This window comes from Phalacrocorax aristotelis, chromosome 9 (assembly GCF_949628215.1).
Source record: "Phalacrocorax aristotelis chromosome 9, bGulAri2.1, whole genome shotgun sequence".
NCBI lineage: Eukaryota > Metazoa > Chordata > Aves > Suliformes > Phalacrocoracidae > Phalacrocorax > Phalacrocorax aristotelis.
Genome location: NC_134284.1, coordinates 486066 through 501880, shown reverse-complemented (window position 1 = coordinate 501880; position 15815 = coordinate 486066). Strand labels below are relative to the sequence as shown.

At 48.6% G+C, this 15815-nt stretch overlaps 1 protein-coding gene and 1 long non-coding RNA gene across 5 annotated transcripts in view; one reads left to right on the top strand and one right to left on the bottom strand.

The window, feature by feature from the left end:
• ACTN1 (actinin alpha 1) overlaps nucleotides 1-12204 on the bottom strand; it is a 91189-nt gene extending 78985 nt beyond the window's left edge. For 3 of the 4 annotated variants that reach the window (XM_075103122.1, XM_075103118.1, XM_075103119.1), the window contains exon 1: nucleotides 11932-12204. In XM_075103122.1, coding sequence (XP_074959223.1) covers nucleotides 11932-12036 — 105 coding nt within the window. In that variant the 5' untranslated portion in view covers nucleotides 12037-12204. The remainder of the gene's footprint in view (nucleotides 1-11931) is intronic. The other variant, XM_075103121.1, reaches the window with a different exon arrangement.
• LOC142061742 (uncharacterized) lies at nucleotides 10416-14634 on the top strand. The gene is made up of 3 exons (XR_012662227.1): nucleotides 10416-10740; nucleotides 12235-12520; nucleotides 12819-14634. It is a non-coding gene; the product is annotated as an uncharacterized LOC142061742 (long non-coding RNA).
• Nucleotides 14635-15815: the final 1181 nt, after the last annotated feature.

Below are 15815 nucleotides of genomic sequence, written 5' to 3'. Positions count from 1 at the left end.
CCATTCAAAAAATCAGTTTACCATCACTTCACTGCTCATGGCCTTGCAGCATCTGGGAACAATGCTCACAGGCCCGAGTTCTGCTGTGCAGGGCACTGTACACAGGGCCGAACCACTGTTCATTTCCTCAAGTACCCTACAGGCTATGAGGATGGCAGAAGGCTGCAGGATGATGCAGACAGATGCAAAGGTGGAGTGCAAGGCAACAGGCAGATACTGCTCAGGCCAGCAGGAAGACATCTTGGCACATCATGGGGCCCATCACATAGATCTCTGGCCACTGGCACTCCAGGACTTGCTCCTCACCTTATTGACAACTCTCACCTACATGGCAACAAGTACTCTTTCAAATCTTTCACATAGCTCAGTGAAAACATCAGTTTTCTGGGGCAATAAGTATATAGACAGCAGTGGCAGATGCTAACAGCATGCAAAAGATCCAGAGGGGTAAGAACCTCTCTCCCCTCCTAAGCTAAATCCAGAGGACATGAAAGACTCATTCTCATCAGAGGTTGTTTCTCTGTTCATGTCACCTACCAGGGGCCATGATGTAGACTGTGCATATTCTAGCGCTTCTATTGCCCAGCACCATACAGGAGTGAAGCCTTGAAAAGCAGCACAATAATTGCTCAAGAACAAAATGAAAACCCTGTGATAGGAGTGGGTTTTGGGGTGGGGATGGTTTTTGAGAGGGTTATTTTCTTTTGGGGTGGTGGCGGTGGTGTTTGGTTGATTATTTGTTTAACTGTCTTTTTTGGTTTGGGGTTTTTTTTTTTCCTTTTTCTTTTTTTTTTTTAAAAACCCAACTTATTCCTTAGGCCAAAAAGAATCTTCATTTTTCTGACCCCATCACAGGCCAAATATTGCAAATTAATTCCCTACTCAGCTGCTGAGTACAGCATGCCTGCCAACTAATGGCTGGCAGCTGGGCAGCTAGGTATTTTACCACTGAGCAGTTAACATCTTTAAAGAAACAAGCCATTATAGGAGGGGGAGGGAAATTCTCATTTGTGTCTAGGATGGAAACAGCTTTCAGCCACCCACCCTGTAGGAGACTGTCAGTAGTTGACTGGGTCAGACCATTCGCAACAGGCTGCAACAGAAAGCAGCAGTGTAACGTGTCACTAAATGATATGCCAGCACATGAAAATTATCAGAGTTGGAGGAGGTGAGCTTGCAGAAACAGGTCTCCTGTTCATACGCTGGCCTCATCAGCTCCAACACCTCTACATGACTGGACCCATAAGACATGTTGCAGACAGCCGTGTGCACGCTAAGTTACCGACACAGTATCACGCTTGTGATGCCTTGTTTCAGCACGCAAGGATGTATGACTACAGGCTTCTTAGAAACTCTTTTAACAGAGACCTGCAAGCTTCAACTAAACAGCCGAATGCAAACACCCACAGTATCAGGAGCCAAAGGCAGTCATCAGAAAGAGCAGCTAGAAGCTTCCTTTTAATAGCAATCATTGCCAGCACTAGAAGGACAACAGTTAATCCCTTAGTCCCTCCAGTTGCTAAAAATCTGTACAAGGAACATGCAGGGAGGCTCCCTGCACACCCAACACACACACCTCTCCTTGTTGTTCCACAGCATGACTGCAGAGCAGTCTTTGTGGGAAAGCAGCTGGACCGACAGATCCCTGCAAGAAGTCCTATCCCAATCCACAAAGACTGCAACAACAAGGACTGCCAGCTCTGGAAGATTAAGTTTCCTGTGGCTGTGCCTTTTCTGTGGAGGGCAAGAGGTCCTGGATGCACAGCCTCCCCCTTGAAGGGCACCTTCCGCCCTGCAGCACCTTCCACAAGAGAAGAAAGGAATATCCTATTTTAGAGAAGCCCCCAATGCGTTGAAACCACAATGAAGGGAACAAGACTCATTCCCAGATGACTACCCTGATGATACTGCCAGCAGTATGTCTCTGTGGGTTGGGTAGCTCTGACTAACCAAGGAAAACCAACCCTCCTTGTACCCTCCACCACCCACTTTTTCCTTTCTACTTGCCCTAGGAAAAGCAGGTCCCTACACCCCTCACCAGCCCTCACCCACAACAGCTCCCCCTCAGTGGTGACACCCCACCATCATGACCCCTGCACAAACTCTTCCGTGCCTCCCCTCGCCCCCTCCTCAGCAGTATCTTGCTCTGCTTGGTCTCCTTGTTCTCCTCTTCCCTGATGAAGACTGGCAGAAACAGAGTTTGGTATCGCTGGCTGGAGGGTGAGGATTTCTGGCAGGAGAGAACCAGTGGAGCTGGGCAGCTTGCCCAGAGTGAGTTCACACTTGGCTCACCACAGCTGGAAATAGTCTCATCCCTGGCCAGAGTTCCCCAATGGCCCAACAAAACCCTCGGGGAAATGGCAAGTTTCCACTCATTAGCCATTTTGAAACAGACTAGTTCATGTTCATGAATGTAAACCCCCGCTGCCCCCCCCCCCCCAGCCTTCTCTGCACAGCGCAGCCGCCTGCAAGCACTGCTGCCAAAAGGTGCTTGATGAGCAAGCACTGACAAAGCACAACGTCTTGCTTTGTGCATGGAGCCAGGTGTGGCCAAGACCAATGCTTCCTCTGGAGATGTTCCTCCTGTACAGCAACACCGCAAGCAGAGCTAGAGGGAAGCAGAGGCTTGAACAAATGTACCCCCACACTCTTATTCCCACCACACCCTTGCATCTGAGCTACTGCTCTTCTCTCCCACCTAGGAGAGAGATCTCCACATCTCCCAAACCAGATAAGACACGTAGGAAACTCACCTGGAAGCACAAATACACTTAAAAAAAGCTGGAATTGCTTTCAGCTACAATCAAAGTTTTCCTTAGGAAATTAAGTATTTTCTGTTGTGATAAACCCTGGCATAGACACAGTCTAAACAGCTTTAAACAAAGTGTCCTTTCTTTTGCATTGTTTAGCAGTTCAGAAATTAACTTGCCTTTTTTTTTCCTCACCTGTGGAGACGAACTTCAAAGTTTTCTTGGGGATAATATATTTAAGTAGCAGAACCAACACACCATCTACTGAAAAGTAGATTTAAATGAAGTGAGAACTAAATAAACCTGATCACAGGTAAGTACTCTGGGTAGCAAAAGAAACTAGGCTACTGTAGAGCCAAGGAATCTGGCCAGAAAACAGGGCTCTGGGTCGTACACATCACTTTCCATGATGAAGAAAAGAGCACTCAGTTGGGATGCAGAGACCATAATGTGGTTCTCACTCTCCCTCATCCCTCAGAGGCCTTTATGGGCTAGCTCCTGGAGCAAAGATGTAACAGCATAACTTCCATTTACAGCAGTGGTGAAGTTTGAGTGCTTAGCATCATATACTGTGGCTAGGAGTAGCAAGTGTCCTGGCTGCCTGATCCAAAAGCCACAGATAGCAGAAGTCCTTCCTCTGCTGCCAACTGGCCTTAGTTCAGCACCTCTGTAGGACAGGAGAGTTGTCCTCAGTGTTGTAAAAGGAAGCACAAGTATTCTGTGTGAAACTTCTCTGACCATACAGCACTCTGCTCAGGGAAGGAACAGAGCAAACAGGCTGCCCATCCACACTGTGCTGTGTGGCATATAGATGTAAGATTTCACACGGCTCCTGCTGAAAATGAGGGTGATGCATGAGCAGAACCCACCCGTGCTATCCTGAAGGGCAGCCCCCACACTGCAGTAATGCATGGTCACTGCAAAGCAGACTGCCAAAGAAGCAACCATCAAGTCATCCCCACTTTCCCATTGACCATGTAAGCCATCTAAGAGGATGTGGAACAAGTTGCTACTTAAGAAGTCTGCCCTGCAGCCTCACCTGCCTATCAGCTATCCACGCTGGTGTGTTTCCATAAGATTGCCCAGAAGCCCTGGATTGCTGGCATTCAGAGATCTACTTGAAACCACACCAATCCGAGTGACAGACAGGTGATACATGAAGACTCACATCTGCGGCGTCCACTGTAGTGAGCATTAACAACCAAGACACAGCCTTTCCACCTGACAGCACTTCTCATCTTGGCTCTAATACAATGGAAAGGACAGTTTTGCTGGCATCCCACACCACAGGGATGAACACATTTCCAGGAGGACAAATCAAAGATTCCTCTGGACGAGAGACCAAAACTCCCTCTGTTTATTCATGCATACCCCAGCCCTGTCAATGGGAGCTATTTCAGTGCACTGATGGTGGGGAAGGTCTCTGCAGAGCCTTGTTCATGTTGCAGTGCTTCAAAGCAGCAACAGATTTGGAAGAAGAGGGGACAACTGCAGGTAAAAGCCTGAGGTCAGACAGCTGCAGTACTGGTACAAAGATTGGCTAGCAAAGGCCTGACCCAGCCCTTACCAATAGGATAGACACATTGCCAGCTGAGCAGGAAAGACATGACAGGAAACCAGCATGGGGAAAAAATTTTTCTGCTTTACTGCCTAATAGGGAGCCAAGAGGGTTAACTGGTGCCAGGCCACACCACAAACATCCTGTGACCAAATTCTGCTCTCGTGCAGTGGGGGAACGAGAGCTGGGAAGGCACTAGTGGGAGGGGAACAGGAAGAGAGCTTATTTTGCTAGTCATACTAATTCTAGCAGTTTCACTCACTCAAGCATCTTTTGGGTTGGCCCAAGAAGTCCCCACTTCTGTGTCGGGGGTCTAGGTGACTCTGTTGAGAACCTGTATGTCAGTCTTACATGCTAGGGTCAAAATAAAGCAGCAGGTGGCTCCACAGACTTCAAAAAAACCAGACTTTTTCTGGTGTGACTAGCACCAGGCAAAAGGTCCTGCTGCTGACAAGCCTATCTCACCACTCTACACCAACTCATCCCAATGGATCCAAGCTCTGTGTAACATGCTTCAGCCTTAAAATCCCAGAGTTACAGAAAATCTTACATCTCTGAAGAAAAGATGACTCTGCCTTTCTTGCTAAGGTCATGTCTTTCCCACCTTGCAGTTGCAAAGCACACTACACACATTTTCCCCCTATACATACAGTTCACCTACAGCTTTGAGGTGATGAGAGGGTTTTACATTGCTATACAAGATTTGAATGCGCTTAGCCTGGCTTCTACCTTACAGTAACCATCATGTTTCTAATAGTCACACATGGCAAGAAAGCAGTTCTATGTTCTTATACAAAAGAATAAGCTCTGTTGCACTGTCCCCCATCCTACTCAAACACCATTGCTTAGATTGAACAAAATGCCTCTAAAAAACACAGCAATACATCCAGCAAGCTACTGGGGCAGACACAACACATTTAAGTGAGAACAGTCCACTGTATGTGTACAACACATTTTTGAAGCTTCCCAATGTTTTCCCAGACAACTCCCCAGCCTCTTTTACAGTGACTGCTTTCTGCACTTTATCATCAGAAAGAACACAGCCATCCTCTGCTGGTGTAACTGCACCCCAGAGAACAGCCTAAGTGTCAGGCACAACAGTGATAATCCACAGGCAGCTGGAAAACACTCTCAGTCCTTCCTCAGCAGAGCTGTGCAAGTTTTCATCATCTCTGTCACTGCTGCTTGTGCCCGCCTTAAGAACTCCAGGCCAAAGCTTTAAGTGGATTCCAGCGAGGTGGCACAGAAAAGCACACAGGTTTATAACCTGGCTGGGGAGGCCAACTGAACCCTGCTCCTCCTCCAGTTAAAAATGCATGAGACATGTTAGGCTGAGAACTGCACTTCTTGCCCAGCACACAGGAGAAGGGCAAGGTGCCTACAGCAGGAGCAGCTGGCAGGTGTATTACCACCATTCATGGGTGTCACCTCAGTGCTGGAAAGGGGAGGTACCATTCACTGGGTCTTCTAACAGTGTGATCCCAGTGCTCACAAACACTTTTACTGAACAGGTTTACCAGCCCACATTTTCACAGCTACCATCCAGTTACACTTGAATTTCATAGCCAGACAACACGTCATACAACAGCACCCACTTCCTTCTAAGGGGACAAGCTCTCACCAGACAGCCAATAAAACTGAAGTTTCCAAACAGCTTCTGCTTAAAGACACACCAGACACCCCAAGCTATACCACTGAGCACTGCAGGGAAGAAAACAATATTATCCCCTCTAGCCTTCACTTACGCATGCAAAAACATAATTACCAAATTACATGCACAGGAATTTAAACTGGTTGCCCGAAGCAGTCGGCAAGAAATTCCCCAGACAGACACATTTACATCACTGGGCTGGTAGCTGGATGCCTTTGAGGTGTTTCACCCTTCCCTAGAGGATTAGGAGAAGGAACAGTTCAGTCCAGTTTGGCGAGTATTGTGTTCTCATGAGTTGATCCTTGGGATCTGTTAGACAGCCCCCCAGAGAACATGCAGTCTCCTTTTCAACCCATGCCCACTTTCTCCTTAGCTTCCCCCCTTAAATAGTATGCTAAATAGGCCGGTAAGTCTCTGCAAAGTGCACATGCCTCATTCATCATGCACCAAGAGGTTACAATGAATAATAATGTTTAAAATGTTTAAAAAAAAAAAAAAGAAAAGGCGCAGATCCTAACAAAACCTAATCACAGAAAGTATGAGGCATCTCCCGCACTCAAAGACAAATAACTGATCTACAAAGCCAGATATTTCCAGAGCCCCCTACAGCAACTTTTGAATTTAACATTTTGAAGAGCAAGTATCTGGCAATAAGCTACCTATGTTAAACAACAAAAGCTTGATCTGAAAGACGAGAGAGATCTGGTGACCTATATTGCCTGCCTGTTTGACTGTAGAAGAGCAGCTGAGCGAGCAGCGTTACAAATGTCACCATTCTGCTTCTGTATCAATACAGGTCAGTGCAAAATAAGGCACAGAGGATCCTCAGGTGCATCAGGGCCACCTTTCCTACAGCACATCCACACTGCAAAGACCAAGCAAGGACCATCCCTCACTATAGCCCATCGAGTACTACACAACGTCATTCACAGCAAAGAGACCCAGTGCTGTACACACTCACCAACAACGCACATTTACCTCCCTGCTGAATCTATGCCAGTACTGAAAGAAATTTTAGCAAACTGCAGATCGGGTGTGGTATCACACCTCTGTGTGGGTCCACAGCAGCAACCACAACTGTAGCTTTCTGGAAATCTAGACAACCTTCCCAAAAAAGACCCTGTCTGGGCAAGAGGACACTCAGTCCAAGGGAAAAGGAAGCTGTGACTGTGGCTTTTACATTTTGTCAGAGATATTAGTCATACTCATACCACCCAATCTGAGCATGCTATGAGCAGGCTTGGAGGTGGGGTGTCCCCATGAGGGATCTGGGCTCCATTTAGCAGGTACTTTCTGTCATTAACAACCTCACCTCAGAGATGTGACTAGCATAGCAAAATTCAAATCATAACAAGAGCATTAAGACCTGCTGGATGCAGACACAGTAGAGCTGTGAGACCCACGGCTTTTTAGGTAATGGGATCACCCTTGTATTTATGTGTATCTTTACATGTAGTGCATGGCACAAAGCGGCAAGAGGGTTCTGGGAGACTGCCATTTCTAATAGGGAACTTCTGTAAGTTCATGAGTAACTGTACTTAGTAAGTACTTCTTTAGGGCAGAAAGAGTGCTCCCAAAGTCTGTGCTATCACTGCTTCAGCAGCACCGTACACTTGAATGGTACAGTTCTCTCAGCCAGAGATATCATTTACTGCCATATGGCCACAGAAATGCCAACCTGGTGAGGCAGGGCAGCACTGGATAAAGACAAGGCACATTTATTTCATCGATATTTTGTTTTATTTTGTTTTTTTCAAAAAAAAGCATTACTCTCCTTCCTTACAGCATTTAAGTTGTATATGACTGTCTTCTACATGCTGCAAATGAACATGTCTTCCTACTCATATTGTCAAGACAGCAGCTGTCAGGTCAGAAAGCAATTCAGCATTTAAGATCCACCCCCAGCTCTACAGTTCAGATATGTTGCTTCAGGACGGATTTTAAAATAAACCCTAAACGAGGTGCACTCTGAACAAGAGCGGCCAACAGGAAAGCCCTGTTGCACACAGGCCCAAAGGGGTGACCCCTACGAGCACCCCAAAGCAGCACCAGCTTCACCTGTGTCATTCCTGTCCTCCCTGGGACACTCAGGGAGCAGTGGCAGGACATTGTCCTTCTCACCTCTACCCTTCACCTGCAGGTGCACTGAGTACCAAATGGCTCGCCCAGTCCCTCAAGGCCAAATCCATCTCCTCTACCAAAAGCTCCCAGGTCACTCAAGAAACATTTGAACACTGAAGCTAGCCATTTGTCATCAAGAGGGAGAAACATCCTTATGGGCACAAATGACAATCTCTTGGTCAGTAAACAACCCCACCTGTACTTTTTAGGCAGCAAGCTTGTCTCCCTTGACAGGTAGGTGAGACCATGGCAATGTCTTTCAGCAAGTTTTCCTTTTTAACGTGGGAAACAGCAGGATCAATCTTGTTACGCCTTGGCTGGTGCTACTTTGAGGCCCGACTCCAGACAGAAGAGAGAAGGAAGAAGAAAGAAAAGGCTATTAGAGGAAACTACTTAGATGAGTTGAACAGTGCAAAGGGGAAAGTATTTTAATCCCCAGAAGAGACCCCTACTCCTGCACAAAAGGCTCTGCAGAGGCTTATATCAAGTGAGAAGTAGCTGAATTTGTTCTGCACATCATATTTTTTGCTTCTTTTGAATAGCAATGCTGCAACAAGCTCTTTAAAACCTCTTAGAGTCTCATCTGATAGGCATGAAAAATAGGCTTCATGTGGAAAGCTGCTTTCCTCCCAGGAACTGTCACTCTATCCCTACATTGTAAAACAGTAACTTCCCAGAAAGGGGCAGGTGGGAAGAGGTAAGATCACCGTCTCTTCTCTGTCTCATGTTCAAGAGGCCAAACTTCACCCTCCAAATATTAAATTCACTCTGCAGCTCATCTATTTACCCATCTCAAAGGAGACCATGAGATCATATCTCAAGCACCACCCCAGACAGTGAAGGCTGTCATATCTGTGTCTCAGCACAGGTAGGAAACCCACAAACCAGCTCCTGAAAACTCTGCAAACTTGTTGTCCTTATAGCATGCCTGTTGAGGCCATTACTAAAAATCAGCAGATCTTCCCACTTCTGATGCCAGCCATGAGCTCTGCTGAGCCCACGCAGTCAGGAGAAGGGGAGCTGGATTCAATTCATCTGTGCGTAACATCTCTAAACTGTTCGCTTCCCAAGTCTCAATTAGTCCGAGCTGCACAAAGCCACACAGGACAGTGCTGTGGCACAGCTATCCCCAGCCCACATAGCCTTACTGAGACATCACACGAGGGTCTGAGTTGGAAACAGCCAGAAAGACACAGCCACTTCTTGCACAGACATTTGCTCACTGGATTACTGGCTGTGCCACCACTTTAAACATGCTGTCTCCCCTCCCAGAGAGGGCATGAGCACAAAAGTTTCAAGTCTGCCTCACTGGCTGGCCTCAGTGCTCTAAATAATAACAACAATAATTCTGTAGTACTTAAATCAGATTTAGTATCATCTGATTTAGTACTTAAGATTTCCTCTGTCAGAAATTCTCAAGCTATTCCTTAGGTGAAGGAAAACCTAAAACACGAGTCAACCCAGAAAGACAGAGCCTGAACAGAGCCTACAGGAATATTTATTTGGGAGTCATGAATCTCTCCTGTTCACCTCAGTAAGCTATTAACTAACATGTACAGTAATGAACATTTAACATTAATTACTGCAATGTTTTCACTTCACAGGTAAGAAGGGATGACAGTTTTACTATACCATACATCACAGGCTTTTACTTGGTGGATACTGTTATCTCCCCACCTCTGAAGGAAACAAGCCCCAAGATCCCAACAGGGCTTTTGGTCATATTCAGACCCCACGGAGGGGAACAAGACTGTCCCTCAATATCTGCACAGCCTGCTCAGGCTCGACTCCAGTCATTGATCCCTCTGGGGGCAGGGGTAGCCTGATGGGCTGCAACTGGGAAGGAGTTGTCACTCCCAGACCTGATCTTCCCACCTACAGACACCGGAGGGGTGGGTCACAATAAAACTGCGAGCTTGCACCCACTGCAGAAGGGAACAGCTTCAGCTTGACCCTTGGCAGGAGGAGAAACAACCAAGTGACTCCACCACTGGAGAAGGACACCTAACTATATAGAGCCTTCCCATTCTGCAAGCTGGAGAGTAACACCCAGCATGTCAAATTCAACTGGTAGTGGTTGACGGTCAAAAGAAATTGGCTTGGATTATTTTGAAGCAGGTATGTTAATTCCTTAAAACTTCCTCTTGGCTTCTCCCTCCTCTGCACAAGTAACCCAAGTTAACAGAGTAGCTCTCTGTCCCCCTCTCGTGATAGGACCAAGACAGCTTAAGAACTCTGGGAGGGAGGTGATATTAAAAGAGCGTGGCCTTTGCGGCTTGTACCACAGCTTGGTTTGGGGACTTCTTTTTAAGCCAAAGGTTCAACCCCTGCTTCTGATAACCAAGGCAGTGTCCCACTAGATATAAATTTTTCCCCTCACCCCACACCACGAAAGGCAAAGAACCTCACAGTATGACAATCATTTCCCCTCATGGCCTGTGAGCAATACTGCCCATCTCTCTCTGGGCCCCAATGACTGTTCCTAGAGGTATTAGCCAGATATTGACACAGGACTGGAGGTGTGGATCACAGCCAGGAGGATCTTCTGAAAAGGAAGAAACTTCCCTCCTCAAAGGAGTAGAGCCTGGTCTTCAGACAAGCTGTCCAGCACTCACACCCGAGACCAATATTAAATTCCTCTCTTTCTCCTCTGTTGAAAGGTAAGCTCACATGCCATCAATTCTTTCTCCATTAAATGCCCCTGTTTATGTGCTTTAATTTAATGCTCTCTACTCTTACCACCCAAGTCCCTCCAAGCGAGGAAACCACTGACAGCAGCTCTATAGCTTGTGCTTTCAATGAATTTAGCAGACTCCAGGGGAAAGACCAGTGGCACCATTTCAGACAGCTATGAACTGGATAACCTGAAAACCTTTCATCTGGAAGCAGAGGAGGGGGGGAAGAGGGGGGCTAAAGAGGAAGAAGAGTGTGGTATGCCCTCCTTCCCAGTTGCTCCCAGCTCCTTACAGGAAGCCCCGCACCCCGGGCTACATTATCTATATATTAATATATCATCTATGCATAAGTAAGCAATATCGTCCCCTACAGTACGGAAGGTTTGGGGATCCTCCTGCCTGCTGGCAGCTCGGGCAGAGTGAGGCGCAATCCGACACGCCAGCCCCGAGCGACCAAGCGCGGCGGGAGCTCGCTGCACCCCGAGGTGCCTCTGCCATGTTACGCGAGTATTGTTCCCAGTTCTGCTTTACTGTTGCCTGATGAAGTGACTAAAACGGAAATGTTTCGGGGATTAGGATTCCAGAGTGATCTAATACAGGATGCTTTTGGTTTAAAGGCGGGGGGGGGGGGGGAATGTAAGTAAAGAGCGGCGAGACGGGAGCTCCTCCTGAGCTCCCCTCCCCACCACTACCCTTCCAGTTCAAAAAAAAAAAAAAAGGGCTGAATGTTACCATTTTTGGACATGAGCTCCGCGCAAGCCCTGCCCCAAACCACACCATTCAAACGAGTAAGCCAGCTACCGTCCCCCCGCCGGGGCGGCGGGGCCGGGGCGCGGCCGGCGGGGCGCGGCCGGCGAGGGGGTACGCACCACCGCCCCGCGGGCTCCCCCGCGGGCCGGGCCGGGTCGGGCGTAGCGGGCCGGGTGCCGGTGACAAGGCGTAGGGGGCCTTGTTGCCCTGTTGCTGTAGGGGGGGGGACATTGGGGGACCCGCCGTGGCACCTCCCTCCCCACCCCGCCATCACCTGCCCGCTCCTCCCGCCCCCACCGCCTCGCCACACCGCGCCGAGCCGCGCCAGCCCCCGGCCAGCCGGTGCGGGCGGCGGGGCCGGGTCCCGGCGGCCCCGCAGGGTACCCGTCTGTCTGTGAGGGGATGAGGGAAGGGGGTCGCGCCCACCTTCCTCTGCTGCTTCTCCCAGGCCGGGTCGAGGAGCAGGTCCCGGTCCCAGTCCTCCTCCGGCTGCATGTAGTCGTTGGTCTGCTGCGGGTCATAGTGATCCATGGCTGTTGCTGCTGCGGCCGTCCCCGTCCCCGTCCCTGACCCCGTCCCGTCCGTGCCCGGCCCCACGGCCGCTCAGTCCGAGCAGGCGGCGGCGGCACCCGCTCCCACCCCTCCACCTCAGCGGCGCGCAGCGACGCGGGGGCGGGACGTACCGCTCCGCCTCCGCTCACGGCCCGCCCCCGCACCTTTCATTGGCAGGGACCCGCGGCAGATCCTGCAACGCCCAGAGACGGCACCCTCTCTCATTGCTCCTTACGCACGTCCGTCACGGTACCCGGGCCGTCGTGATAGGCGGGCTGAGGCTGATCCGCCCCCAGTACCTCCCGACACCTCCACCGCAGTTGCCGAGGTGGCCGCGGTGGCGGCGACGTATGAGACGGGGCGGGCGAGGCGGCCCGGTAGCGGTGCGGCGCGGTGGAGTGAAGCTCAGCGCCGCTTTCGGGGCATTTTTCTCTCAACGGCTCCGCGGCAGGACGGGGCGCAGGTGGGCGGGTGGTCGTACCGGCATCGGGTCCCTCATGGATCCGCCCTCACGGGCGGGGCGGTGGAGCGGTGCGGGGGTGGCTGAGCAGCGCGGGTCAGGGCAGCGTTTTGTCACTGGGAGGATGTTTTCTTGTCACACGGCTGGTGGCCTGTGATCCCGGCCCTGAGGCGAGGGTGTGCGCTCACAGTTCTGCAATCTTGCTGTCACCCCACTCGAGATACAGCCCTCTCGCGGGGTCAGGCAGCTATGCCAGCACTTGGGATGCCAAATAGTAACTATTTCCTCTTGCTCCTGACAGGTAACTGCTGGTCAAAACTAGGATTGCCAGCAGTGGCGGCCGAGGCTTCGCACCAGCAGTCACTAGCCGCAGTTGTGTGGTGCCACAGCTGCCCCATGTCACCCTCCTCGCACCCCAGGCCTCCCAGGCACATCCGCCACTTTCTGCTCACAAATATCCTGTTTAACAAGAAAATGCTAAACTAAAGTACATTTGGCTCCTCTAGCAGCTTCCTAGGAGAGAAACACAAGCCATTGAGCACACTGATGCTTGACGTGGGTTTATCAGTTAAACAAGTAGAGGGTAAAAAATGACAATAGCAATGTTAGTTTCCCCTGGTAGTCTCACTGAGATGGGATGGTATCTCTCACAAAAGTGAGAGGAACCCCAAAAAAACACCACTCCACAACAGCATCTAGCCATCAAGGGCAGAGCGAGCCCATCTCCAGTTCATCCAGATTCAGAGGAAACAAAGAGTTTCTGGTCCATGAATGTCAGAGAAGGATGCTGAGAATGGACTGGAAGGAAGCTGCAAAGCATCAGGATTAATTGAGCAAAAATGTTCAACATCAGGCAGGATTTAGCCCTGAATTACACTAGTGAGCTGCTCTTCCAAAACAGAGGGATTTGTTTTCTACTTCTTATAAAGGTTGGAGGTGAAATTCGATGTCTTCTTTCACTTCTTTGCGTAAATAACTGCACAGGACATAACGCACAGATGTTTGTATGGTCCTCTGTCTTCATGTGCCATATGATGCTCCTTGTGCACAGTTTCAGGCTTCATAAACACAAAAATAATGACCAAAGCTGTTCTGCACTGTTCAGAGACTCTTAAATTTACCCTGCCATGAGTTGCTCAGGGTACAAAGATTGTTTAAATATATAGGAACAGTAATATCCACGATTTTCAAAAGCAATGCAAGAGGTGTCCATTTTGAGACCATTTGGGAAACCAGGTCACTCGGAGCACCCCAGCTAAAGGGAGCCAGATCTGGGGAATCCAGGTCTACCAGGCACTTTGGAAATCCTCCTGGATGTGCTTCATGATGAAAAATGTTAGGGAATGCAAAATAGTCCTATTGCTCTGCAGAGATGGTAATGGACTTGAAGGAAACTGCTGTTTGGCACCACAGAGAGGTGCAGATGATGGCAGCTGATTTTTTGACGAGCAGAGGAATTCACATTGGGGAAATATGTAAATCATCAGGCTTTGAAAAGAAAAGGACAATTTTTAATTCTTATAACAATTTGATGAACACTCAGCAACAGAAGTTATGTACCAACAGCCTGATCACATGATCAGACAACAAATGTTGCCTCAAAATTTTCATACCTTCTAGTTTTTCTTATTTATCAGGACAGTTCCAGTCTGAGGCATCTGGAAGAATAAGGGGATTGGCAAGATCTGGGGAAAGAAAGGAAGGAGCAAAGCAAACACAGTCCCTGAGAGAAGTCTTGAGCTTTCTATTTTAAGGCAGGGGGGTCCTATTGTATTGCTTCCCCAGCTGTGCAATTTAAGAGCCCATTATTGAAAGCCACTTTTCACACCTTCCCAAATGTGGTGAGAGCTCTCCACTGCCATTCAGTGAGTGAGGATTTTCAGCATTTTCCAGGAGATGCTCGGCACCATGGAGATCCAAGCCCTAAGACACATGATGGGTTTCTGTGAGGCTGAATCTTCTGGATGCTGACTTTTTGGTTCTTGGGGTTGCATTACAAAGCAACTATCCCCATAATCGTGGGTTGTTATGCTTCTCACCTGTATAAAATATACCTAGTGAGCCCTCTTACAGAGGTTGGTGCTACTATAGAAATAAAAAAAATGTTATTAACTGCCAATATCAGCAATCCATTCATTTACCTATTTCTTCTTGCACAGGGCAGAGGAGAGATTAGATGATTTAATGTACAACATCAATGCAGTAAAATGTAATGAAATCAAGAACAGCTGTGAGGTTCCTAGTGTATTAGAGCTGCTCTCCTGATTGTCCCTGCCGTTTGTATTTTTAACTTCGTGATCCTCACTTCTCAAAATTCTTGCCTGGATTTCTGGAAAATACCATGATTTGTCACTCCTAACCCTATACCAATTCTTAGCTTTTCACAGATTCCTCAACAAAAGCAAGAGAATGTTCTTGGCCAGAGGTTCGTGAACTTACAGGCAATGGTGAAGGGCGTGTGTTTGTGTGAAAGATTGTTTCTATACTTGGGATAGTTCCTGGATCCACTTGACCCTTGCCCGTGGGATGAGTTGTACCAGTACCATGAAGGGGAAGAGACAAGCTCACAATGGCAGAAGGGGGCACAGCAGCAACAGGAGCTACGGAAGCCAGTGCTGCTGCTGAGAGACATGCCTGTAACCGCAGCAGTACTCTGATTTTCCTTATTTAGGCTCCTAGACTTCTCTTCTCCATACAAGACTGCTGCTGATTTCCTTGGGCATTATTCAAACCTTGCTGGACCGAGAGGGTTTCCAACAAGGTCCTTCCGGTCCAGTGAAGGGAGAGTGGGGTTTTTTTTAGGGCAGTGGGCAGGTCCACTGTGGGAACGGCTGCACATATAGCCTACTTCTTCATCCTGCAGCAGATGAAAAGAGGAAGGAGCCCAAGGGTATTGGAGTATTTCTGGTTGCTGTTTGCTGCTCTTTCTCTTTGTGCTTAGCATATTAGCTACAGGTCACGAGTTTCCCTGGGGAGATATCTGTTTTCTTGCCAAGAACATCCATAAGCTTCTGTAATGAGGCCCAGCAGGTGAGCTGGGTCACTGTACGACAATGAACAAGGCTGTGGTGAAGTGGCCCTTGACTTTTGTTTTGGGAAGTCTCACAGTCAAGTTTTGGCGCTTATATTCTGCAGATACACAAAAACTTTGTAGCAGGGATTTAGTCTGGGATTTAGCACTTAAATTTGAATTGCATGTTGGGCTCTTACGGTAAAGAATTCAACAAGTTACACACTTTTGCATCATTTCCACTTCCCCAGTCCAGGACACATTACTAGTAAAAACTCAGCACCTCTG